The 25,403-nt window shown below is 39.6% G+C and overlaps 1 protein-coding gene across 5 annotated transcripts; it reads left to right on the forward strand.

The window, feature by feature from the left end:
- The first annotated feature begins 8,527 nt into the window (after positions 1-8,527).
- CLK4 (CDC like kinase 4) lies at positions 8,528-25,036 on the forward strand. Of its 5 annotated transcripts, none has more exons than XM_048491192.1 (13): positions 8,528-8,636; positions 9,784-9,908; positions 13,168-13,381; positions 14,493-14,583; positions 14,938-15,004; positions 17,768-17,884; positions 17,972-18,138; positions 18,231-18,325; positions 19,976-20,105; positions 20,336-20,418; positions 21,918-21,997; positions 23,813-23,900; positions 23,993-25,036. In XM_048491192.1, the coding sequence occupies exons 2-13, from the start codon at positions 9,784-9,786 to the stop codon at positions 24,137-24,139; spliced, it is 1,404 nt and encodes a 467-aa protein (XP_048347149.1). In that variant the 5' UTR covers positions 8,528-8,636; the 3' UTR covers positions 24,140-25,036. The 5 variants fall into 5 exon arrangements, with proteins under 5 accessions (XP_048347149.1, XP_048347151.1, XP_048347150.1 ...); XM_048491193.1 differs by having other exon boundaries at positions 8,558-8,690; XM_048491194.1 differs by lacking the exon at positions 17,768-17,884.
- Positions 25,037-25,403: the final 367 nt, after the last annotated feature.

Here is a 25,403-nt window from a genome sequence, read left to right on the forward strand (position 1 = left end):
CCTGCATCTGTGGCTGGCATCTTCAGAGGATCCTCTGAAGATGCCAATACAGGCTGACAGTAAGCAGGCGAACGTCACTATAGAATGTTGCTGTAACTCCTAATATACAGGCTCTGAAGCTGATCCCCGATGTTTCTTCTCATTGGGTAGCAGCCACAATTGTAATGGCCACTACCACCTTACCTAAAAACAGGATTATTCAGTCTCTGTTTTCCCTAGCTGGCAGTTCAGTGCAGGACTTCAGACGCTGGTGACAACTTGTCTAATTTGGGCTGTTCTGTTGCAGACCAAATGAGATTGATTTCCAAGTAAATGTGCTAAAGGTTTGAATGGAAGAAGAGGATTGGTGTTGCAAAAAGTGTGAGCATCATCTCATTCTAGATGTGTACATTTCCAGCAATTTTTAATTTATTAATTCTTAAGGATATATGTTACACTAGCTAGCCATTGAATTTTTTCCCTTGAGTAATTTATATATTATGATGTTTTTGAAACTCTAGCTATGAATGTGTTCAGTATATCTTGCTTTCCTGTGAGCCAACTTGCATTACACAGTACATAGAAAAATCATATAGCATGCATAAAGCAAAATACATTTTCATGAGCACCCAGCCACAAAAATCACTTGCGGAAGTGAACATGCACTTGAAAAATATAAGATCTGAATTGATCATTATTAAAATTTAAACTCACAGAAAATATATTGCAGTGGCTGTTCTTTAAAAGATGGAAATTAATGGTCCATGTGCAGTGCTCTGCTTGTGCACAAGTGATTTTCTGTCCCCACTATTCCAATGCATTCCCTTGTGTGTTCCAAAAAGCCACTGCCATTTGATAGAAAGTTAGAGAGGAAAATGTAGCTTCAACATTCCTCCAGTGTCCATGGAAGCACTTTCTGCTTGCATACAACAGTGGATCCCAGCCATTATTCTTACAAATGTGCTATTACTAACTTTATTGAGGATAAATACTTCACAAACAGAAGTAAAATTTCTGTATAAAGGCTCTTTATGAAAATATAATGTAGCTTCTGTGAAGAGTCTTTGGGTGATTTCACTGGCCCATGCCAGTTGTTACAGCCAACAAATTGAGCACTGTGACTTCCAAATACAGACTAATCAGGGGGACGGGGAGTCTCAACCCAAGTTGCCAGGCTCCTAGGAGTCCTAAGTGGGACTAAGAATGGCCAGCCCTCCTGTTGAAGAGAGAGTACAACAACATAACCCCAAAGGGACTTGGTGAGTTATTCAGGCTGCAAACGTTTTCGTGGGAGCAAGCCCCATTGGCTAAAATGGAATTGACTTTCAAACAATCCAGCTTAGGACTGCTCCCTAAAAGATCACGTTTAAAACTTAGGCTCCCATGAAGAGGCAGCAGCCTAAGACTGCAAGAGAGACTTGAACCAGCCTTCAGAGAGAGCAGTAAACCAGTTGAACCCCCCCCCCCCCGGTTGATTGGCCTCTGAGGAGTCCCCTAGGCCAACCCAAATGGAGGGGTGAGATTGATTAAATTCAGTTGTACAGCCACTGCTGCCCCTCACAGTCTGGGGGAGTTGTGCAGTCATCTTCCTATCATCCCTGCCTCCTGAAAATCCTCTTTTCTCTCTGAGAGTCCAAACGTGAACGTTTCAGGGAAATTGAGAGGGCTAGCCCTCCCTCTTCTACAGTATCTGGCAAAGTGAGCAGATTGGCCACTTTGGCTACTAGGTAAAGGCTCTGTGGTCTGATGGCCAGGCGGGTGCACTTCCTACTTTGTTCTGTTGACAAAATAAACCTTTCCTTTGACCAGAACATAGTACATTCCAAAATTTATCATGGCCAGGACCCAAAGAGCTACTTGGATATGATTGCCTAGATGGATTTCTGATTTTTTTTCCTGCACTGTTCAGTATAGCTTCCTATTGTATCACAGACTACATTATAGTTTTAGAATTATTATGGGGCCTGGAAGGCTGTTGTTAAAACAAAAAAATATGAACTGCCATTGACATGCGGAACTAGTTTGATAGTTCTTTGGATTACAGCCATTATCAGGATTACAGTTTATTATCTCTAAAATATTTCTTGCAAAAGTGGGAAACATGTTGCAACAGACCTATTTAAAAAACCAGCACTGACAAAATAAAGTTATACAATTCTGACACCTTAGCTGTTTTCTGAACTTGCAAATACTGAAAATGATTAACAGGGTTTTTTTTTTCCTTTTTGACTTTTGGGTTTCTTTAAATTTGCATTTCCAGGTCAAACTGGAATCCATGTATGACTGCTAATGCGTCTTTGCTATTTAAACTTCTCAGAATATTCCTAATATTTTGCCTGCATTGGCAGACCAAACACTAAGGTACTTGAAAAAAGTATCTCACAGTTTTGTGATTGTACATATTCCTGCAAAATGTTAACATTCCTGTATCTTTCATTAATGTTGCCAAGTAGCATGATCATAAAAAATAGCTGTGGTGATGAAAATATCCTATACTGTGTTCATGTTTTCTGCATTCATATTGTGCCCATTTTTTATACAGCTGTGGTGAAATTGTTATGAAACTGTTTGTCATTCATATATAAGCTAATTTCCCTGTGTACAGAATTTGTATGATAAGCCTAATTTATACTGTGTTTTAACAGTTTGCCTGAACTGTCTATGGTTTCTAAATTTTGTAATGTGAATGTAAAATTTTAAAAAATGACATGGTTGATTCAGATTTTCAGCTTTTTCAATACATATGCACTTCTTCATCAGAAGGTTTTTACATAAATACTAGAGCTAAACTATAACCTTGAGAAAGAACAGGTAGACCTAGCAAAAAATATCTTAAGGCTATTTTTATTGTAAATGCATACAGTATAAACATCATGTAGCATTGCCCATTGAAATTGGGCAGCCTGGTTTAACTAGTTCACCTGATATGTCAAGGTTATTAATTGACTTCAGTTATCCATACAAAAATATTAAATTAATTGGGTTAGAATTCTCAGAAAAGCTCACAAAGGGAATTGACCGAGCAGGCCTTTCTCATCTTTCCTTAGCAGCCTGGTGTGTTTTTTGAAAATTCACTCTGAAAGCAATGTGGCCTTCGTGAATACCACAATATGAGGGTTGTCATGAGGAGGAGAATTAAATAAAACTACCTCCCATTCTGATACCTCGTTCTTTGTATATAGTGTACAAAATCTATCTCCAGCATTTCTGATGAGAAGCTACTATATTTTTCTGTTGTTCTGTAAAGAATTATTCAAAACTCTGTTTTTTATGTCTTTAGGTAACAATCCTTTCAAAAATTACCAGTGGCAAGAGGGATATTTTTGTCACAATAACTGCAAACTTTCTTTGTGACTGGGAAAAATAGCTTCATAACAGCCTTCTTTGCTTACAATGTCAGCATCTTATGGCTGCACCACTATTGCCATCTGCTGAACAAAAAGAAAATAAGTAATTGCCATTTCAAACTACAGCAACATTTCCATTAATTTCTCATTTTAATAAAACCAGAGCTGAATTAAGAGAATGTAGAAAGAAAAAATAATTCCAGTTTGTGACCTTACACATTATTGAAATGCCACTTGAAACCAAGGCCTTAGAAATTAAATAGCAAAGCATTATTAACACATTTCATTACAGTCTGTAAAATAATGTTCTGAGGGATTTATAGCATAGTTCATATTCAGATCAAGGGCACAGGATGGAAGCAGTAATTACTGTACCCTGTTTCTAGCCAGTGAATAAAAATACCTGATTAGATTTTTTTAAAAGATAGAAACCTTACAAGGCTTGGATATAAAATAGTTCGATTGCAGGTCATTTCACGAGAAAGATCAGATAATACTTGCTACTAATCAGGTAGGGTGCATATCAGCCCTAATAATAAAAAATACAACTCTTTGTCACAAAGTAAATATGTTCAGGAGTATTGTAATAAATACAATATCATAGCAAGCAAGTCCATTCACAAAATCTAATCACTGTACTGTTAGTGGCAAAATATATTTTTCTTACAACCAAAAAACTGGTTAGAATTTGGTGACAAAAGCACATCAAAACTTTTAAGAAATTCAAAATTCAACAGTTATTAACAAATTCGTAAGATCCAATATGCAGAAAGTCTGCAATTCTATGCACACGATGGGTTTATATGTGAAAACGTACTAGCGCTAAGCACACATGCCTAGGCTGTGGCTGAAAAGCAAACCGTACTGTGTCAGGGCAGGCTAGGATTATACCCCACTGAAGTCCCTGTCCTCCCCAGGCTCCACCTGCAAATCTCTAGGAATTTCTTAACCTGGATCTGGCCACCTTCCTCCCCCATTCCCTGTTGGTGGCCACTGGCCAGGAGAGAGCTGACAACTCTAGGGTTGGCATTGTGGTGGAAACATGTGACAGCCAGAGCCAGCAATGGAGCCAGTAAATGGAGTGAGCCAGAGAAAAGCACCCTTTCCCCACCATTTCCACAGGGAAAATGCAGGAAGGAAACCAGAAGTTGCTTCTTCCCCTGCAGTGCTCCCTTGCAGCATTGTTTAAGGCTGACAGATGTTTCAGTGTGAATCAAATCATGCACTTGTGAATCTAACTGTGTGGAAGTTTTGTGAATTTGTGTTATGAATTATTGAATTTTGACCCACAGACACAAGGAAAAATAACTTCAGATAGCCTCCCAAGGAAAAGCTGTGAAAATGACTTCAGTTTGTTTAAAATTCACTGCCACAAGGTATGCTGATGGTTACTGTGTTAGATGGTCTTAAAATAGATTGGACAAGTTCAGGGATAATAGGTATATGAACAGCTAGAAGCCATAATATCTAAGAACAGCCTGTACATTCAGAGCAGTGTTCCCAAACGTCAGGGTCAAACAATAAAGGGAAGTCATCATAATCATGCTTTAAGATGCTATGTATGGTGAGAGACATGTGTACCTTAGACACATGACAGGGTGGATATGACCCACTTTCTATTTGAAACCCACATTAAAATAGTCCAGTGTAACAGTCCTTACTTTCTATTGTCTATGAAGCTGATGGCTTAGATTTTTAACACTCATCTTAACTCAGAACAATGACTCACACTGAATATGAAGCCTCTAGGATTAGGAGATGAAGAACCACCAGAAACTTGGAAAGAATACTGAAAACCCCAGATAGGAAAGAAAATCAGAAACCAGTTGTTAAGGAGAAATCATATAGCACATCTACAGTAGGAGGAAGGAGCTATCTGGATCAATGAAAGTTTGATTCTAAGCACCAAAGGCCTAACTCAAGCAAATAGGAGTGGCAAGGAAATGAAAGAAGGGAAGGGAGTTAACAACTGATCTTTGGAGTCAGTACAAAGTTCAATACCTATAAATGTGTCCAGATGGCAACAAATAAATCAAACAAGTAAAGGTAGGGTCACGTGCCACCAGGTACTAGCAAGAGCTCTGCTGCCCAATAAAAGAGGAAAGGGGGGATGACCCAGTACTAAGCCTCTGTGCAAGTACTGGGTCATTACTGACCCACGGGGTGTCACTGTTAGGAGTTTTAAGAAAGTTGACCTGATTTTATGAGTTATATACAAGGTTTTCCAATATATTTCACTCTCAGCTATTGTGCTAGAGGCAGGCAGGAGCTAGTGCGTGGCTGGGCAAGCCAGAGTCAAGGCGGGAGCATGTAAGGTATAGTCAACCAGTCCGGAATCAGGGCACGCTGCAAGCAAATATGTGGTCAAGGCAGTCCGAAATCAAAGCACAGGCAGGAGATCAGGCAGGCAGGCAGGCAGGCTGAGAGCCAAAGGTCAGAGGGAGACCAGGCACAAGGAGCTTACCAAGCAGTACCCAGGCAGAGCGAAGTCCAAGGCAGGTTTATATGCAAAGTCCTGGGTAATGAAATAGGGATTCTGCAAGAGCTCCTCAGATGCAGATGCCTCCATCTTGCAGAGCCTTCTGCCACACCTTGCAGCAATGCAAGCACTTTTCCTTTGACTCTGCAGCTGTAGCCTCTGTCTTTGCTTTGTGCAGCTGATTTATTATTTGGCTCTTCTGAGCTGGCTCATGACAGCTATTTATTAGCTGCAGAGTGAGCACTGAAACCGATTTCTTTAGAGAAATGATGGACTCCAGCACTTTAACTCAAAATATTCCCTTTCAACTTGACAAAGAAAGTCATAAAAAGAGAAATAACTGATTTGAAGAGGCCAAGCCAGAAGTGATCAACAGTGTAGTCCTGCAAAGAATTATCTAAAGGCCCAATTTATATGGGGGGTGTGGAACAGCTTGTGGAAGTGAAGGCCCGTGCTGGCACATTTGCTTACTCTGCCCGCGTAAGGGGTACCTACAGTGGTGGGATCCAAAAATTTTAATAACAGGTTCCCATAGTGGTGGGATTCAACTGTGGCGTAGCACCAATGGGGCTGGGCGGGGCACAACGGGGGTGTGGATAGGCATTCCTGGGCGGGGCTGTGGCAAGGACGCAGCCACTGCGCCGGTCCTTGGGCAGGAAACGAATGCACTCAGGCGCAGGCTGCCACGCACGCCAGAGCACCTCCTGCTAGACTGCTTCAAGTTCTGCGTGCTACTGCTGAGAGGAGGGGTGTAACTAAGGCAAAAATCACGTGGCAAAATCACCAATTAGTAACCCCCTCTCGGCACACACAAATAATTAGTAACCTACTCTCGGGAACCTGTGAGAACCTGCTGGATCCCACCTCTGGGTACCTATGCTGGTGGAGAGAGCAAAGATAGTGGCATGTGGGCACTACACCGTTCCATGGCACCCAAACCTGGAAGCGCCTGCCATCCAGGAGTTAATCAGTGTCCGAGAGCAAGGCAGCACAGAGTGGAGCAAGGCACGAGTATTTCCAGGATGGAGTTGACCAGTCAGCTTCCACCAGGGTTTCAGCCCAGGAACACCTGCCTCAGTGGCTGCACAGTTACACCACCAGAAAGTGTGGTGTCTTTTTCTACAATAGTTTTTCAGGTGGCAGGAGGGTTTTCAGTTCCCCTCCATTCCACATCACCCACAGCTCCTTTGGAGGTCTTGAGGCACTGCCTTTGCTTCACCATCTCTGGCTGCTGTGGAGCTCCCCCATTCACTCACCCCGGTCTGGATTGGGCTGCCCAATTGTTGAAATCAGTGTGCTTAAACTGAAGTAACTTTGCATAGAACTGCACTCCAGGTGTTTGCTTTTGTTTCCAATAAAAGCAACTATTCAGAGACTTTTCACTTCTGGGAGTAGTGCAGAAGTAAGAAATAAATTATTTCCTTGTTTGGTGATGTGTGTAATATGTAACATCCTCTAATGCAGGTGTCCCCAACATTTTTGAGGTTGTGGGCATATTTGAAACTCTGACACTGCACAATGGATGCAGCAACAAAATGACTGCTGCAGGAGATGGAGCCAGCCACAAAATGATTACCACAGCTTAACTTCAGCAGTACTTTGCTATGGTGGCAGCTGCTCCCAGAATAATTTTCAAAAAATCTGCAGAGTCAATCAGTTGTCAGTCAGAAGCTTTGCAAGGCAAAAGCCGTACCTGGCCTCAACACACTTCCTAAAAACACTTGGAAAAGCCAGAAAAATGTCAGGAGGCACCATCTTGGGAGGCCCTGCTCTAATGCTAAAACTATGCCAATATTATTTACAGAGACAAAGAAAGAGAGCAAACAATATAGCATTTAGAGATTTTTACAAGCCTTATCAAATTGATTCAAACATCCTGCAAATCTGATAGCTTTCTCTCCTATACATCTTGCCACTTTTTTTCTGTTTGAAAGGACCAAAGCTGCTTTTGGTCACGATTAATCCATACATTCTTGAAATCTTTCTGAATCCATTTTTCCACTGATAGAGACATTTGAGTGTGTCACCAATCCAAGAAAAATCATCTTGGAAGTTTTCTTCTCTTGCCAGCGAATCTGTTAACGAGCAAGATCTTGACAGCTCGCATGGTCAGCTGCAGATAAAAACCGTCATGTTTCCTGGTGGTGGTGATTTATTTTCCAGAAATTTGGCCAGATTTTTTTTTTCTTCACATTTCCCTTTTACAATCCAGCTTTCCTGTGCTCCTGAGAAGACCCAAGCTGCTCCCAGTGTAGGCTGCTGCTTCTTCATTCTCCAGTCGCAGTAATTGGCACTCTTAGATGTCTTGTGATATAAATGAGCGTCACCGGCGAATCGCTGAGTGTATCACAGTAGAATAATCACATGTTTACACCAATGCGACATCCTACTTGAGTGGGAAGGGGCATCCGCGAGCAAACTTACACGTTACAAACCATCTTGGGGATTGTAGCTGGATCTCAACTAATTCCCTTAGTCTTGCAATCCTGAACAACTTGCACTCCAGTCACCAAAATGAATGTGCAATAGGGAGATGCGCCTGACAGCTCTTATTTTGAACTCAGGACTCTCGTTCAGTATCCCCATTTGACACCCAGCCTAGTGCTGCGGCAAACTGGGAGATGCAGTTTCCCTTGCTTTTGTGGTGGCGTCGTTTTTTTAGAACGGAAACTTCAGTTCCGGCTCCGCCCACTCCTGACCGCCGTGCGCCCGTGTGACGTCATCACGCCACTTGTGACAGCCGAATGAAGGAGGAGAAAAGACGGAGCCGCCATTTTGTTTGTTTGTGTGAGCAGGGAAGGGAAAGCCTTCTTCCTTGATTGCCGTCTGTTGTAAGTATCGGGGGTCTCAGGAGGCCTGTTTCTTCTCCCGGCCCTTTTGGAAAGGTGAGCGTATGAGGTCCTTTGTCCATTGTTGCCCGTGGACTGGCTTCTGACACTCTTCCATGTCGGGGTGCTGCAGGAACTCTGGCGGAGGAAGAGAGGAGAGTTGCAAGCTTGCATTCTCAGCGTCCCTACTAGCCCGAGTTGCTTGGGAAATTCCTAGAGACTTGGTGCTCGAAGAGGGCGGAGTTGGGGGTGGGGGCAGGGAACTGTGGAGAGGATGGCATGCCATAGAGAGTCTGTCCTCCAAGGCTACCATTTCGTGTTGGGGAGGTTACCTTTGTAACCTGGAGATCGGTTAGTGTCTGAGGAGGGAAGCTTTGACCCTTAAAAATCTCCTCCCACCCCACGGGAGCGCTGTAAAAATCAGAATGGGGGAACAAACAGTTGCCCCTTGCAATTTTGCATTGGCTCAGCGTCTCGTGCTGAATCCAGTGCAAAGCATAGGATGTCATTGGGGAGCTGAGAAGGAAAAGAAGGTACTAGGTAGAGTGGCTTAAGCCTACTAGATGTGACCCAGCACTTGGGAAATAATAAAAGCTCTGTGTTTGGAGGGATGTTTTATCTGTTTAGTGGCAACATTTCTTTTTATTTTACAAATACGAATATTTTACAAATTATGGATTGTGGACCTATTACTGGAGAGACAGGACAGTGATGGTTTGTACTGTTGGGTCTGTTTACAGTGCTCCTGTCTGTGTGCCAGTTGTTAAACTTCCACTTTGGAAACGTGCCATAATCAAAATATGTTATAGAGATGTATTGTTTTTCTGAATTTTCATTAGAGCAATCTCATTACACTAAGGGTAATGAAGGGGAATTATGAGAGAAACATGTAATCAACATGGCTTTCCAAAAATACTGTAGCTAATTATATGTCTCTCAAAAAGCCTTCATGATTTGGTCTTTAAGCACAGTTTACAGGCACAGGTGACATTTGAGCTCAGTGCTCTGCATATTAATTTGGAGTCAAGTTCCATTCATACTAGCAGGGCATGTTCTCAAGTGCGTAGGATTGTAGCCTTCATTGATAGTTCTTACATTTTTATGTGCTAAAGCGTGTAACACTTCTGCATTTGAACTTCTTTTGTGATAGATGAAGCATTCAAAAAGAACCCACTGTTCGGATGAAGAAAAAAACCCAAGTAGTCAAAAGCGCAGAAGATCTTACAGCAGTGAAAGAGATTACAAACACTATAAATCACATAAAGTATCTGACAGGTAAATGACTTCTGACTAATGTAGTGAGTGATGTAATAATAATTAAACTTGACAGAATCCTGTGTTGGCTAGAACGGTTGCTTGTTTTGATTTTGTTTAAAGGAATGACTGTTAAGCAACTTATAGTTTGTAATTTATGCCCCAAGCAAATTTAGTTCAGCAGACAATTTTTTGTTAAGAGTTTGGGCGCCCTTGTTTTTTTCATTGTGTTGTCAAGTTTGGTTGGCCTAGGATTTTTTTTTTAATAGCGATGATAGTTACATTCTGGAATAGCTTGCCATTAGAAGTCTGGCTCTGTGTTGGTTTTTGTCTTGGAATTTTCAATTTCTGTTGTAATTTTCCAGTGTTAGTTGCTTTGACCACACCTGGAAGGAGGAAGTCAATTTAAATTGTTTAGTGTATACTTTGCTGGGGGGAGGGGGTATATCAAGTCACAGCCAACTTATGAAAACCCTGTAGAGTTTTTCAGGTAAGAAACATTCAGAGGTGGTTTGCCGGTACCTGCCACTATATCACGACCCTGGTATTCCTTGGTGGTCTCTCATCTAAATGTTGATCAGGGCCCACACTGCTTATCTTCCGAGATGTGATGAGATTGTGCTAGCCTGGGCTAGCTAGATCAGAGCCAGTTTCAGAATATACAGATTACAGTTTAAAAGTGTCAGCTACTTTTTGGTTGTAGTTAGATTGTTAATATAGTCATAGACCAACATAGCAGCACTGGATTAAATTAAACAAGAAGAATGTAAAAAGTTTAAAACATCAATAAAATTCCCTTGTGTAAAAATTACTTAACCCATCCATGACCAAGTTTTTTTTTATGTAGCTGCACAGAACTGCTCAGTCTTTACTGTAAGCAGTGGTTTTTCATCTATAAGAAGAAATTTATTGTAGTCCGAATTCCAACGTCCTGGAAATTTATTGAGCACAGATCTTAAGCAGACTTCCTAGTGAAAGGGACAACCGAGTAAGACATGTTCTGTAGATTCAATCTCTCTTGGCTCACAGGGACATATCAGATCTTCATAATTCCCCTTTTGTTGTAATTTGTATAGTGGTTTACATCCCTACTTGTTTAATAGTAGTTCCTGTAAAACAAAGTTAATAATAAGTGATGTGATATCATGAGGATCAGTTCAGTAAAATTATATTTTGATACATATTTATTCCTTCATCATAAGGGTAATAAAGGCTTTGGAACTCTCATGTATACCTTTATTTGATTATTCAAAGATGTATTTACTGTATTTCTTTTATTGAGCTAAATAGACTACTCAAGAAAATATACACTTTTAAATGCTGATGAGTATTATAAGACATCTTCTTTTACTTTTCATCTTGGTGGGAGATGGGAAAAAGTTGTAGTCCTGTAACCTTACTTATTTGAATGATAGCAGAATAGCAGATTTTCAGAACTGGAATGTGGTTAAATTATGTGTCAACAGAAGGGAAAGTGGCATAAAAGAGGTAGGATTCTTTTCTTTCTAAATTTTCACTGTACCTATAAAACTACATTAAATATTTTGTGTAGGGCTCTTTAAGAATCTGGAGTTGGCTATTTAATTAATGGGCTAAGATTTGTGCCATTCATTGTCACTCCTGCTACTAGTGGAGGCAGTGGGATTCTCTGGCCTTCAGTAATTGGGTCTACTATTTCTTTCTGGCCAGCCCTAGGCCTTTTGCCTGATGAAGGCCTCTTCAGTCCTGTTTTGAGTTTGTGGCATTTTGATTTTGTATCTCTGTGGAGCATCTCTTGGGCTTTTTTTGCTTCCTTGAAAACTAGATAAGGGCGAGTGAAATGGGATTTCCCATGAATTTTCTTTTACAAACTGTCCCTAACCTGATTTGATATGTTTGTCTTGCATTTCAAATGAAAATGCCATGTTAATTTTGTATTCTATATGGATACATTAAAAAACATTCTAGAAAAAGCAATTAACTGAAATATTTTATTAGGGAAAAATCAGTGAAGTGCACTTAGTGTAGTTTAAAGAGAGGATTTTATATGTGAGAAATAAATGGTTTCTAGGGAAAGACACCTTCAAAAATTCATCTCCGCTTAGCAAATGCTAACATTGACCAATATCCAATCTTTATTACTAATTCAGTAATAAACAAAACAGTTCATTTCTAGAAATAGAAAGTTTCCTGCATATTATATACTTAGAGCATTTTTTAAAAAAAAATTGTGCCCTGCATCATTGTTAAAGAGTGTTTGCCAAAGTTTGTTATTGGCTTTGGAATCATCTGGTCTAGGAGCTTTGGAATGTCACCAGGTGAGATGGAGTGAGGTCTCCAAACAGGGACTGATACTAGATTGACTTGATTTGAATGGTCCCTCTTCCTTAACAGAAAATACAATTAATTGATTGTGGCTTTCTTGAAAATTAGAAAATCTGGACAGAGCAAATCCTGATTTTGGTACTTGTGCAGATCATTTTGATAGTGATATTCATATTGCTAGACTGGCTTTGCATGAATAACATGAACTATTTCTAGGTGAACAGGATTCCTAATATAAATTTACTAGCTTTACTTTTGGGTTGTTTAGACTGTATAATATGGTTTGATCAACTGTTTTACGTGATGGGAGAATTTAATTTAACAGTCAGAGCCACGGAAGGGAAATTAGCTCTTCAGAGAGACCTAACATCTTCCATGGTGGACTTTATTTAAAAAATACAGAGGATAACTCTTTTCGAAAACGTCATCCAAGTACTGGATGTTCAGCTCTATATTTTCATTACATTTTTGGAAGGACTCCCTCACAGCTGAAGATAAGGGTTCCTTCCATCTACAATTTGCAAGGTTATCGTTTACGTTTATGTTTTCTACCCATTTGGAAGATCCTTCGTTATTAGGACTATACAATTCGGCCAATATAGACTTATGGTTCATGAATATATGAATGAACTGCATTGAATTGTTTATGTGTTACTCTTTCCATGAAATTTGCGATTGAATGAACTGCATTGAATTGCTTTATGTGTTTTTCTTTCCATGTAAGTTTTGGATGCATCACTGTGTAATTTAATTTCCTGTATAGTCTTGTATATACTTGAATGCTTTTGATACTTACACTTTGCACATTTAGGGCAGTGGTCCATTTGATGACATTTACAATATTACTTTACCAAATTATATGTTATATATATTGAATAGGTGTTGCCATTGATAAAGTTGCAATAATTTGTCATAGCCTGGTGTGTAACACATTGTCGTTGTTCGCTAGATTTGAATATGTGAAATGTGTTTTCAGTAACTACTTAGATAATAGATCCATTCCTGAGAGAGATCGTAACAACCGGAGATACGTTGAGGAATACCGAAATGACTTCTCAGATGTAGATGACCACAGGCACCATCACAAAGATTATGAAAAGAGTCACTGCCATCATCATAGCAAATCATCTAGTCGAAATAGGAGAAGTAGTCATAAAAGAAAGCATAAGAAACATCACCAGTCTCATTCGGTATGTGTACTTTTAAGCTCAGTTAATAAAAATCTGTATTAGAGGAATGAAGTTTCCTTGCAAAGTATTAAAATGTTTGGGAATGTATGACAAATAATTAAACATAGGTCCTGTTATATAGGTAGAGTATGAACTTTGATATTTGAGGACCTTTGTATAGTCAGTGGTGTTCAACACATGAGTTTTTACTGGCCCTAATTTGTCCAGTACTTTGAAAAACTCAGATGATTGTTAAATTGGGCTCTTTTTTCAACTACATCTGTAAAAGAGCAGTAGACAAGCACTGCTTCACTTGAATTAGTTTTACAGCACAATGGAACAACTCTTCATTCTATCCCCAAAGGCAGGGTAGGTGTTTCAAAGTAAATAAAAGTGTCTTGATGTTTATAATAAATCCATTTTGCATTAACCTAGTAGGTTAGTTTACGTTAATTTGTGACAATTCACTTAGTGGTTGTTTATTTACACATTGCCACTAAGCAAGGAAAACAGTCTGAATTTCACTGAACAGTTGGCTTGTACCAATGTGTATATTTTGCTGTAAGTTTGTTTGAGGTTCAAGAGTACTTGCATTTTCTAGTGAAAATTTTAAATTGTAATTTGCATTTTAAACATGCTGAATATTTCTTCGTTGTTCTAAAAATGGAATAAAAAGTAGATTGATTGAAAAGTCTGCTATTGCTGTTAATAATTGACAGTACTTATTTTAACATGTCTTCTAGCTATTCAGAGAGCTCTGTCCGAATTGCAACTTCATAAAAGTAGATTCGAAGGACAAAATAAATTTCAAATAGCGAGTTTTAATATTGAATGCTGAAACTACAATTACTGTTAATCCAGTATTTGAGAGACAAAATTCTGTTGTGTTTTCTGTTGTTTTATCACTTTTTAAGTATTTATCTGAAAATCTGTTCCTTGCCATGTTTTTCTTCTGTAACATAAACTGTGCCCTGTGAATTTCTGGGGACTGAATTTGAAATTGCTCCTGCCAACTGTTCGTGGCCTGGTGTGTAACTGAATGCCTGAATATCCCTGCTGAATGAATTGCGTATTCTACCCTGAATTCACTCTGATATGTTGATTGGCTGGACGATCTTGGTGCCGTTTCCAGAAGAGCCATCGAAGGAAAAGATCCAGGAGTATAGAGGATGATGAGGAGGGTCACCTGATCTATCAAAGTGGAGACGTACTAAGAGCAAGATGTATAGAATATTTTTCAACACTTTTTTTAAAGCCTTTCTACCAAAAAAATAAGTTTAGAATAGTATTTTAGAGGAAAAGAGGGGAGGGGGGCTAAGAAATCTTAATTGCTTTCTTTGTGTTTTGTTTTGTTTTTGTATTCTTTTGCATTTTCCCCTCTTATACTTAAATATTCCTATTCAGCTTCCAAATAGTAAAGCTTAAATTAGATTGGCAGTTAGATAGCTATTTCATGACACTTTTCCAATAAAATAATATATCAAAGGCAATGACTATTAACATTTTATGATATATTTTCTAGCATTCATCTTTATTTGACTATCTCAATAATAGCAGTCATACTCTTTTTTTTTTAGATGAAATTGTTTCTACTTTAGGTGAAGGTGCTTTTGGAAAAGTAGTAGAATGTATTGATCGTCATATGTAAGTATTCTGGATTTCAGAAGAGTATTTTCAAAATAAATTGTCAACCATAGAACACATACCATGTTTCCCCGAAAATAAGACAGGGTCTTATATTAATTTTTGCACCAAAAGATGCATTAGGGCTTAGTTTTGGGGTAGGGCTTATTTTAGGGGAAATACGGTACCTTCACAATTCATTAAGGCGGGCTCTTGGCAGCCCTGTTGCTTCCCTCTCACCTGTGATGCAAGCTGCATCCTTATTGGCAGGGAGCACCCTGTTGGATCACACCATCCTGATCTGTAACTACCGGTAGGGCTTATTTTTGGAGTAGGGCTTATGTTTCAAGCCCCCTCCAAAAATCATGATAGGGCTTATTTTCGGGGTAGGTCTTATTTTCGGGAACACATGGTATTACTTGACCCCAAATCATGTTCAAATAAAGCATACATTTTTCAGCTGTTTTATGAGGGAGACTGTAGTTCTTTGGATAGATGCTAACTAAAGATAAAAATTGTTGTTAGAAACCCAAGTGATCATCTGTTTTACTTTGCTTAAACACTTTTCCTTGTTGCTGTTAATTAAAAATTCTGAAAAATGCAGGGGCAGTCAAAAGGGATGTACAAAAACGTTGCCTTCCCAATTCTATTTGCAGAAATCAATCACAGGATCCAAGCCTTTTTTTCAGGATTTAGGGAATTTACAAATATGTATGACAAATCATCAACTTGATTTTTTATTTACCCACCCAGCTATCTTTACCTCGTGTGGTGCCCCCTGTTGATGGGGATCCTTGGCTAGCATCTCCAGTTCCCCAATATTCCTTAAGGCCTCAGAAGTGAGGGAAGAGGACTCACTGGCTTTCTGTTCCTCGTCACCTGGGAAGTTCCCCAGCTCTATGAGAACTCCTAGCTAACAGCTTCCTCCTAAGCCCCCACCCCCCTACTCTTATAAGGCAGTCCCGCCCCTGAAGGCCAATTCTCAAAGTCAGGCCTCTTGGCACCGGCTCCACAGAGTGTGGGGGCTCCTGGGGCTGCTTCTGGGAGCCATGGGGTACTCGGCACTGATTCTGTAAGGTGTGGGTCATAGCTGCTCCAGGCAAATGACGGTGCTGTAGAACTGCTAGTTCAAGCTTAGAACTGCGTCACAGTTTATTCTAATGCAACTGCTATTATTCAGACTGAAGTATGCCAAGTGGCTTTTGTCTGACTTGAAAGAAGGTATGGTTAACAACACTCTATAAATATATCTTGCCAATTGGTATGAGCAAAACCTGTTAACTCAAATATTGAAGTGGAAAGCATTTTTGCAATTTGGTTTTATGAAAAAAATAATAATAATCAGACCACTAGTTAATGATATTACTTTAATTAGTTAATATTAATTATATTAATATGAAATTATATCCAGCCTATTTATGGTGCCCCATTTCAACCAAATAGTGAAAGCAGTAGTTAGCAGCAAATGAGAATAGTGGCTTGTATGTCAAGACTTCATTTGAGATGCTAGTGGACATAACCCACAAACAAGCAGTTTGTTCAGCCTTTTCTAAACACTTAATTTTCATGCAGTGGTCATCTCTAGGCTGGACTGCTGTACGCAAGACTTCCCTTCAGATTGATCTAGCAACGTCAGCTGGTGCAGAATGTGTCTGCATGGGTCCTCACTGAGTCGCAATGGGGGACCCACATCCAGCCAGTGCTCTATCAGCTCTGGGTGGAGTACCAAATCAGATTCAAGTTTCTGGTACTTAAGTTTAAATCCCTAAATTGTCTGTGACCTTCATATCTGTGAGTTTGCCTCTCCCTATATGTCCCCCATAGAGCATTACGCTCAGCAAATAACTCATTGGAGATCTGTGGCTCGAGAAATATCTGGCTGTCTTCAGACTGAGCCAGAGCCTTCTCTGCTTTGGCTTTAGCCTGCTGAATTGCTGCAAGACAGAGTTGTTCTGCCAGCTAAGCACAGCAACAGCTGTTCCAGCTTGATTGGTCTCCCTTTATTTTCCTCTCTCCCCTTTTGCTGTGTATAGATCTTTATTGTGTGGTATATGTGAATCTTGACATTTTAATCACTCCCTCTCATAGGATATTGTATTTAAGTCACCAGATTTTACTCTTACATTGGCTGATTCCACATGGGCCAAGAACAGCAGTGTGAAAACGGTGTGAAAATGGTGTAAAAGGGTTTAAAACAGTGTGAAAGGGTTTATACCAGGGGTAGGGAACCTGCGGCTCTCCAGATGTTCAGGAACTACAATTCCCATCAGCCTCTGTCAGCATGGCCAATTGGCCATGCTGGTAGGGGCTGATGGGAACTGTAGTTCCTGAACATCTGGAGACCGCAGGTTCCCTACCCCTGGTTTATACTGTTTTCACACCATTTTCATACCGCTGTTTTTTTGGCCCATGCGGAATCAGCCATTGTTTTATTGTTATGTATATTTTATTGATATATAGATTGAGATATATCTGAGCCTGACATGACAGGGGAGAGCAGCAAAGAAATTGAATGAATGAATGAATGAATGAATGAATGAATGAATGAATGAATGAAACTTACAAAGCAGTCATTAATTAGGACTTTGAAAATCAACGACAACCAAACTGATTTTGCAAGCTTTCTTAGCTGATGTGACCAGAAAACATTTGTCGATGTAGTCACTCCAAGTGATCAGCATTATACTTAAAAGGTTAATGTGCCAGCTATGGATGTATGAGCTAGTCAGAGGCTGGTGTTGGAAGTGAAGTAGCGAGTAACTAATGTTTTATTTTATTACATAGGAGAGACATGCATGTTGCAATAAAAATTGTGAAAAGTGTTGGTAGATACCGAGAAGCTGCTCGTACAGAAGTCCAGGTATTAGAGCATTTAAATGCTTTGGATCCCAACAGCACATAGTAAGTGTAAACTAGAATAAGAATACTGTGTTGTATTATAACATGGCTGATTATTTTATGAAATCTTCACTGCTTGCTTTTCCCCAGCCGCTGTGTACAGATGTTGGAATGGTTTGATCATCATGGCCATGTTTGCATTGTGTTTGAGCTACTGGGACACAGTACCTATGACTTTATTAAAGAAAATAGTTTTTTTCCCTTTCGTGTTGAACTTATTAGGAAGATGGCTTATCAGATTTGCCAGTCTATAAACTGTAAGTACTTGTAATTTTTTTAAATTCTTTTTTAAATTCAGATTTTGAGGATCAGTTTGAATATTAAACTTCGACCATGTTTTTTCTTTCAGTTTTACATCACAATAAGTTGACTCATACAGATTTGAAACCTGAAAACATTTTATTTGTAGAGTCTGATTATGTAATAAAATACAATGGTAAAATGGTAAGTTCACTTGCTTGGTAATGTTTATTTATTTATTTGGGTACTTTTAAGCCTTCTTTTTGTTTCACAACAAAGACTCAAAAGCCCATCAAATTCCCCAAAATACAAGTTGCCTAACAGGATTACTATTCATCAGAAGACTACTCCACAGATTGGGGAGGGGCACAGAACTGGTAGTAATAACTCTGTCTTTGATTAAAGTCTCTTGGCAGGCAAGCACTTCCTAGTGTGCGATCTTTGCATTTTGTGTGTCTTTGATAGTTGAACATGCTGCATATTTGAATTCTCTCCTTATATATATGTGACATTGAGATGCCATGTGTTATTTGTGGGATTTATGTGTCTTTTGAATAAGTGCAGTATAATGGATAGATAGTGTGTTAGATTAGGCACCAAATCCAACTGGTTTTAAATTGCCACTCAGCTATGAAATTCAATGAGCTGGTCACACTCTCAGGCGGTTTCTGCACATTCAGGTTTGCGGGCTTGCCAAGTGCAGTAGTGGGAAGGGGGGAAAGAGAGAACAAGGAGATCAATCTGTAACTGACTGTGAACAATCAATTGAAATAACCTACTACCTTCGGACCAGCCTCTTGCGGGCTTGCATCGGCATGATTGATGCCGATGCAAGCCCTGGGGCTGTTCGCACTTACCTTTTGTTGCTCTGAGGAGGGAAGGGGACACGCCCCCTGGCCAGAGTAACGGGCGGCTGAAGTGATGGAGGCAAGGAGGCGTGTCCCCTTCCCTCCTCAGAGTGACGAAAGGCAGGGAAAAGGTAGGCAGCTGTTTGGAGCGCGATGGCAATACACCAGCTTCCACCTGCTGCTGTTTGCTTGGCAACAGGTGGCAACCGGCATATTCCAAAAAACTCGCCCCCCAAGCGAGTTTCAGAAGTGGCATCTTCATGCCACTTCAGGGGAGCCAGGACAGCGCTGATGCGATGCAGCAGCGTCTCCTGTGCGAACAGTGCCCCAGGGACCGTTTTTTTTCCGTCCCTGGAGCACTGTTGTTTCCCCGTTCGGAAACCGCCTCTGTTTAATCTACTTCAAAGATTGTTGTGAAGGTAGAATGGAGGAGGAGAGATCTCTGCCTCCTGAGCTCCTTGGAAGAAGGGTGAGATAAAAATTAAAATACGACTATTAAATAAGTTATTGTCCAAATAAGAATCAGTCGTCTTTTTCCCTTTTCCAAGGAACTCTTCATAGATGTATTCATTTTTTTTCTTTTAAAACGTGCATGCTGCTTATTATATCCGTAGTCTGAATTGAGGCTTGGAAGCCTCTTTATTGTGAATCCCATAATCATAGTGATACAGCTGGGGGATTACGAGAATATAATTTAGGGCTTAATACCTTCTATTTAGGCTACTGTTCTATAATTTTCTTATTAGAAGCAGATGTGCATGTTACAAACTGAGTTTACCTAAGATAAGACCAGTGGAAAAGGTATTAAGTTTTGCTGGCTTCATGGCCATGAACAATAAAATAGGTCAGATTTAATATGCCAGGAAATTGATTTGTTTAGTCCTTGAGTTGAGGGAAGGTTGATATTAAGGATATGTTGTGATCATGGATAATTTAGATATTTGGAAGATTCTAGTAGTACAGCTGTTTGAGTTTTTAAGTGATACATATTTTTACTTGGTTACAGAAGCGGGACGAACGTACGCTGAAAAACACAGACATTAAAGTTGTAGACTTTGGAAGTGCAACGTATGATAATGAACATCACAGTACTTTGGTGTCAACACGACACTATAGAGCACCTGAAGTTATATTAGGTTGGTTGAATTGACATTTCTGTAGTCTTTTAAAAATTTCCAGTAAGATATATATATGTGTTAGAAAATCTTTTTAATTATTATTTTAAAATGAGTTTAAGGATAGTATTTTTGTTTATCTGTTTCTAAAAGTTCAGGGAAAATCTATGTAACCACGATATTGTTTAAGTAATGTGCTGAACATGGCAGCCTGAATGTTATTAACCAAGAATTTGTATCTCATGTTTTAGCACTTGGATGGTCCCAGCCATGTGATGTCTGGAGCATAGGATGCATTCTGATTGAATATTACCTTGGTTTTACAGTATTTCAGGTATATAATTATATATTGTGTTATTTTGGGACTTCTCTGAAGTCTAATTAAATATGAGTATTTAGAATTGATTTATGGCATTCTTATAAATACTTGTAATATACTTATATATCAAAAACTTTAAAGGCACACTGATCCCTTTTGTAATGCGCTAACACTGTTTAGAGAACAAATTGATTATTTCATTATGTTTGAGGGGATGTTGAAAAAAACAGTGCCTTGTTTCTAATTATGCATGAAGTAGATTCCAAAAACATTAAAATAAAAAACTAATAAACACCACAATAAAGTAATAAACATAGCCTTGTTTTAAAGATTCAACCACTGAATAATGGTATAGAATCTTCTGCCTTAATAACAATAGCCTGAGATCAGCAAAAGAAATTAGATGCACAGTGATTATCAACCATCAAACTCCACTAGAGCTCAGCATAAATATACAAGTGTGGAGACCCACAAGGACTGGTAAGGGGGGGGGTCGGGTCTCATTTTTCCTTCCTCCACTATTTTCTTTTGTTTTCTTGGCAATCCCTCCCATAGATTTTATCGTTTTCCTGCTTCCTCCCTTCTTACCCACCAGCCAACCTACCTATATCTGTCCCCTGTCTTCAGCAACATTCATTTATACCCCGCCTTTTTCCACAGTGGAGATGCAAAGCAGCATACATCATTCTCCTCTTTTCTATTTTATCCACACAACAACCCTATGAAGTATTGGAGGCTGAGACTGTGGGACTGCCCCATGGTGTTAGGCCTGGCAACCTTAAGGCAATAAACGGACTCTGAAGTATTGATCAGTATCATTTATTGAATAGGCATGGAAGCACCATACTTAATATTGGCTGTATTGGCAGGGTCAAAAAGAAGGGGGCCTTTTGAATGATGTAGATAATAGAAAGTTACTTATGGGTATAACACTGATCAATGTTTTAAATAATACTTAGTTGTGGAATACATTTATTTTATTTTGATCAACTTGATGCAATCCAGTTTAGGTACATCAATTTCTTTTTTAAAAAACCACTAACAATATCTCAGTCTTTTTCTGGATTAAATCTTAGTTTGTTACATAAATTTGAGCAATACTTTGCTTATCCACATTACTTGTATGTTTCCTCTAGTGTAGCAAATAAATGGTTCTTTGCTAGAGTACAATACAACAGGGAGGAAAGTATCGGCTTGTATCTGAGTGCCACAACCTTGGTGTGTCAGCAAGCCACTCACAGATTGTACAAACCCAGATGGTATATGCAGAGTTAAAAGCATTCATAGATCTTCCAGCCTCTTGATCCTCTGAGTTATACAGCTGCTGCCAAGTATTTTGGCAAGTCCAGAGAGTTCCTGCTGAAGGCCAGAGAGTTCCCCCACACTTTTTGTTTGAAAAGGTCTTTTATGCTACTGTGTATGAAGTTGTGCAAGTGGAATTTATTCCAGTCTTGATAGCTGATATTTGGAATAGAGTATATTATATATTCTAATGTTTGTTCTGTTTCTTTCAGACACATGACAGTAAGGAACACCTGGCAATGATGGAAAGGATACTGGGGCCTTTGCCAGTGCACATGATTAAAAAATCAAAGTAAGTGTATTTTTAATAGTGTAAATCATTTCCAAGTCACCCTTTTTGCCAGAAGTTGAAATGGATTATGCCTGGATAATACCAAAATGTGTAGGAGCTGCAGGAAGCACCATCACTACCTTATCAATGGCATAAAGCAATAGTCTCCATAATGAGGGATCAGGATTAGGACTGTGGCAGTGGATGGAACAGTTAGGAAGAGAAAGAGAAAGTCATAATCTAACATGCTAGGGAGGAAAAGAAGGAAGGATAGGAAAAAATGGGTTGTAATAGACTAGTGCTGACTTGCAAATATTCACATGCCTGGTTTCCAGCAGCCAGTAAGAACTGGCCCATTTGACATTATTAGCCTGAAAGACCTACTGTTTCCAAAGCTAGAATGCTGGAGGCTTGGAAAAGAGGAAAGGGCCATGAGTGCCCACTCCTGAATTTACTGAATTTAGCCTCACTTGTTGATATTTAGGAAGAGAATCCAGCACTGCTCCTCTATAGTTTTTTCTCAGTTTGTGAGTAGCAAATCAGTGGGTTTAAAGGGGTGTAAATCTATTTAGAATTATATTGACTTTCTATGAAATAGGTAGATTTACAAATGACTTTTACAATTGTTCCCTTGTTTAACTCAGAAGGAAGTTTTTACGATTTTTATTTTTTACAGAGATATAGGGGTTGTTTAGAAAAAAGCAGCATTAGTGTAGCCTGGTACCCTCTGGCACGTTCCGCACTAGCCAAAAGCAGCAGTGTGGGGATGGTTAAAACACCGTTTTGGGGGAGAACTTTGCACAGCCACTACTGCTGAAACGAAGCTGCAACATCCAATTTTCCCCCAAATCGACATATTTGAGAATCGCTAAACTAGTGATTCTTTTCAAAAACGCCATTCTGCATCTGCTGCCGAGTGACCACCCAGGCAGGAGGAGCTTCTGCTCTGGCCGCGCTTCCATTTTTAAAAATTCCCGGCTCACTTCTGTGTCACCACGCAGGCGCACAGGGTCATCTCGGGGACTTGGAGGATGTCAACGTGGCTGCGGGGGTTCATGTGTGCATTCCTGCATAGTTACACAGAAATGGGCAATCAACAAAAAATAAATGGTTCTCATGGCCCAGTGATTCACCTGCTGTCCATGGGACGCCCACCCATACGAACGCCCCGAGGCAGCAGCAATTTCATCTACACTGACTGCAGTCCGCTTTTTTTGGCCTGTGCAGAACGGGCCTGGGTGTCAAGAAAGGGTGGTTTTTCCCTTCCAAAATGTTGTTGTATTTAAATGTACATAATGCGGGATGGCCAGAAAAGACCCCCCCCCCCCCCCCAGAAATCCTCCATGGAGAGAATAGAGATACTCCACAATTTCCACCAGTACTCCCACCAGTGCACAGGGCCTTGCCTGGCAGTGGAGGCCAATTAAGGTCACACACACCCCAGCCCACCCTTGGCCATGCCGGCTGGCCTAGGCAGCGGCAGCTTCCGAGTTAGGAGCTGCATGGTGCCCAGCTGCCAAGTAAGTACCCCTCAGCCTGTGTATTTGCCCCTTGCACTACCAGGTGGACACCCACGCCGGCACCGGGCTGCACTGGCTTCAGAAAGGAATTCACTCCCACCCCCCAGATTGGACTGCCCAGCAGGAAAAATAAAACCATTCACAATGGGCAGAGAAAAAGAATGTATGAATGCTTTGATTGTGTGTTCCTGCATTGTAGGGTGTCGACTTAGCGGCCCTTGGGGTCTCTTCCAACGTTATGATTCTAATGCTTTTGGGGGGAGAGAAGTGTATCAAAACTGGAGCAGAGAGTTCATGTAACTTATTTCATGTGCAGGAAATTATACTTTGATTGTGACCAGTTGGACTGGGATGAACATAGTTCTGCAGGTCGCTATGTCAAAAGACACTGCAAACCATTAAAGGTAAGAATAGCACCATTTTTTCCCTCTTAATACTGGTATTCAAAGGGATATAGCTTAATATTGTCTCCTCTCTTTTGGTCTTTCTTTTCCAGGAATTCATGCACTGCCATGATGAAGATCATGAGAATCTTTTTGACCTCATTCGAAGGATGCTGGAATATGATCCAACCACACGAATTACCCTAGATGATGCCTTAGAGCATCCTTTCTTTGATGCCCTTAAAAATACACTCAGTTGATCTTAGCTTTCAAGATGATGCGGAGTGTGTCAGTCAGCAGCTAGCAGGACATTTTCATATATGTGTGAGACTTTGTACATTTATTTTATACAGTTGGTTCTGTAAATATATTCATTTTGTATTTATGCCATGTCTGTCCAACAGTTGCAGCCATGATCATGGATTGTTGTAAATATTAAAATAATTTTACACAGGGATTGCTTTTGAAAAATAAGCTGCTACTGATATTTTGCATCAATATTTGTAAACACAATAAGATTTTCAGGTCACCATTATACATATTGGTACCAACCATTTTGGGATTAAATTTAGCATTTAGAATAAGTACTTCATTCATGCTAAGCATTAGGTACAGTTCTTTAATGTCATGCTTATGCAGAATTACACTTGTACAATATTTTTAAATACTAAATATTTGACATTAAATCTGTATTAGTTGTTTCACTGCCCATTACAGAATATGCTTACCAGCCATCTTATTCACTGGCTTAGGTTCATTTTCACTGAATAGAGAATGCTCTCCATAGAACAGAACTTCCTCACCTCTACTAGAGCTGCAGCCCCTGAAATGCTACTCATGGCATAAGAACATAGGCCAAGCTACAGGTTCAGAAAGAGATCCTGGAAAACAGCTGTCCCATCTTAGATTTGTTGTCCACCTGTTAATTTGTGATGTATGTAGCCACATCAATATTTTGTGTTTTGTTTACCTAGTTTATATTCTGTCTTTTGATCAGAAGTTAGCTTTCCAGGGTAACATTCAGCATACAAGCTGTATAAAAGTTCAAATTGCAGTGACAATAAAGAGACATTACTCCACATAATGGTTCATAACATATTCAAAATCAATTTTTTTCAAAGCAGAATATAAGTTGAAAGAAATTATCTCTCATAAAACTGTGTTACTTGTTATCATTTATTAAAACCATATCTGATAGAACAATCCTCATTCTATAAACTCCTAATGAACTATGTTGTAACTTTCATACACCTATAAGACTTTTTCCTTGAACTCAGTTATTTTGAGCCATCCCCTAATAATTAAAACAATCAAACAGAATGGATGGTGTTTTAGAAAAAGTGTTTGAAGTATGAATAATAAAACACATCAATTTTAAAATTAATGTTAACAGGCCATCTAGACTGTTAGTCAGTCCTGTAATCATAAACTGGGGGGAGAGGGGGATTTAGAAATAACTGGTCAGTAAGGTTTAAGATGTTAACAATCTTTTTTTAAAAATTGGGATATTTATTAAGAGTAACC

Source organism: Sphaerodactylus townsendi, linkage group LG03, assembly GCF_021028975.2.
Source record: "Sphaerodactylus townsendi isolate TG3544 linkage group LG03, MPM_Stown_v2.3, whole genome shotgun sequence".
In the NCBI taxonomy this organism is placed as follows: Eukaryota; Metazoa; Chordata; class Lepidosauria; order Squamata; family Sphaerodactylidae; genus Sphaerodactylus; species Sphaerodactylus townsendi.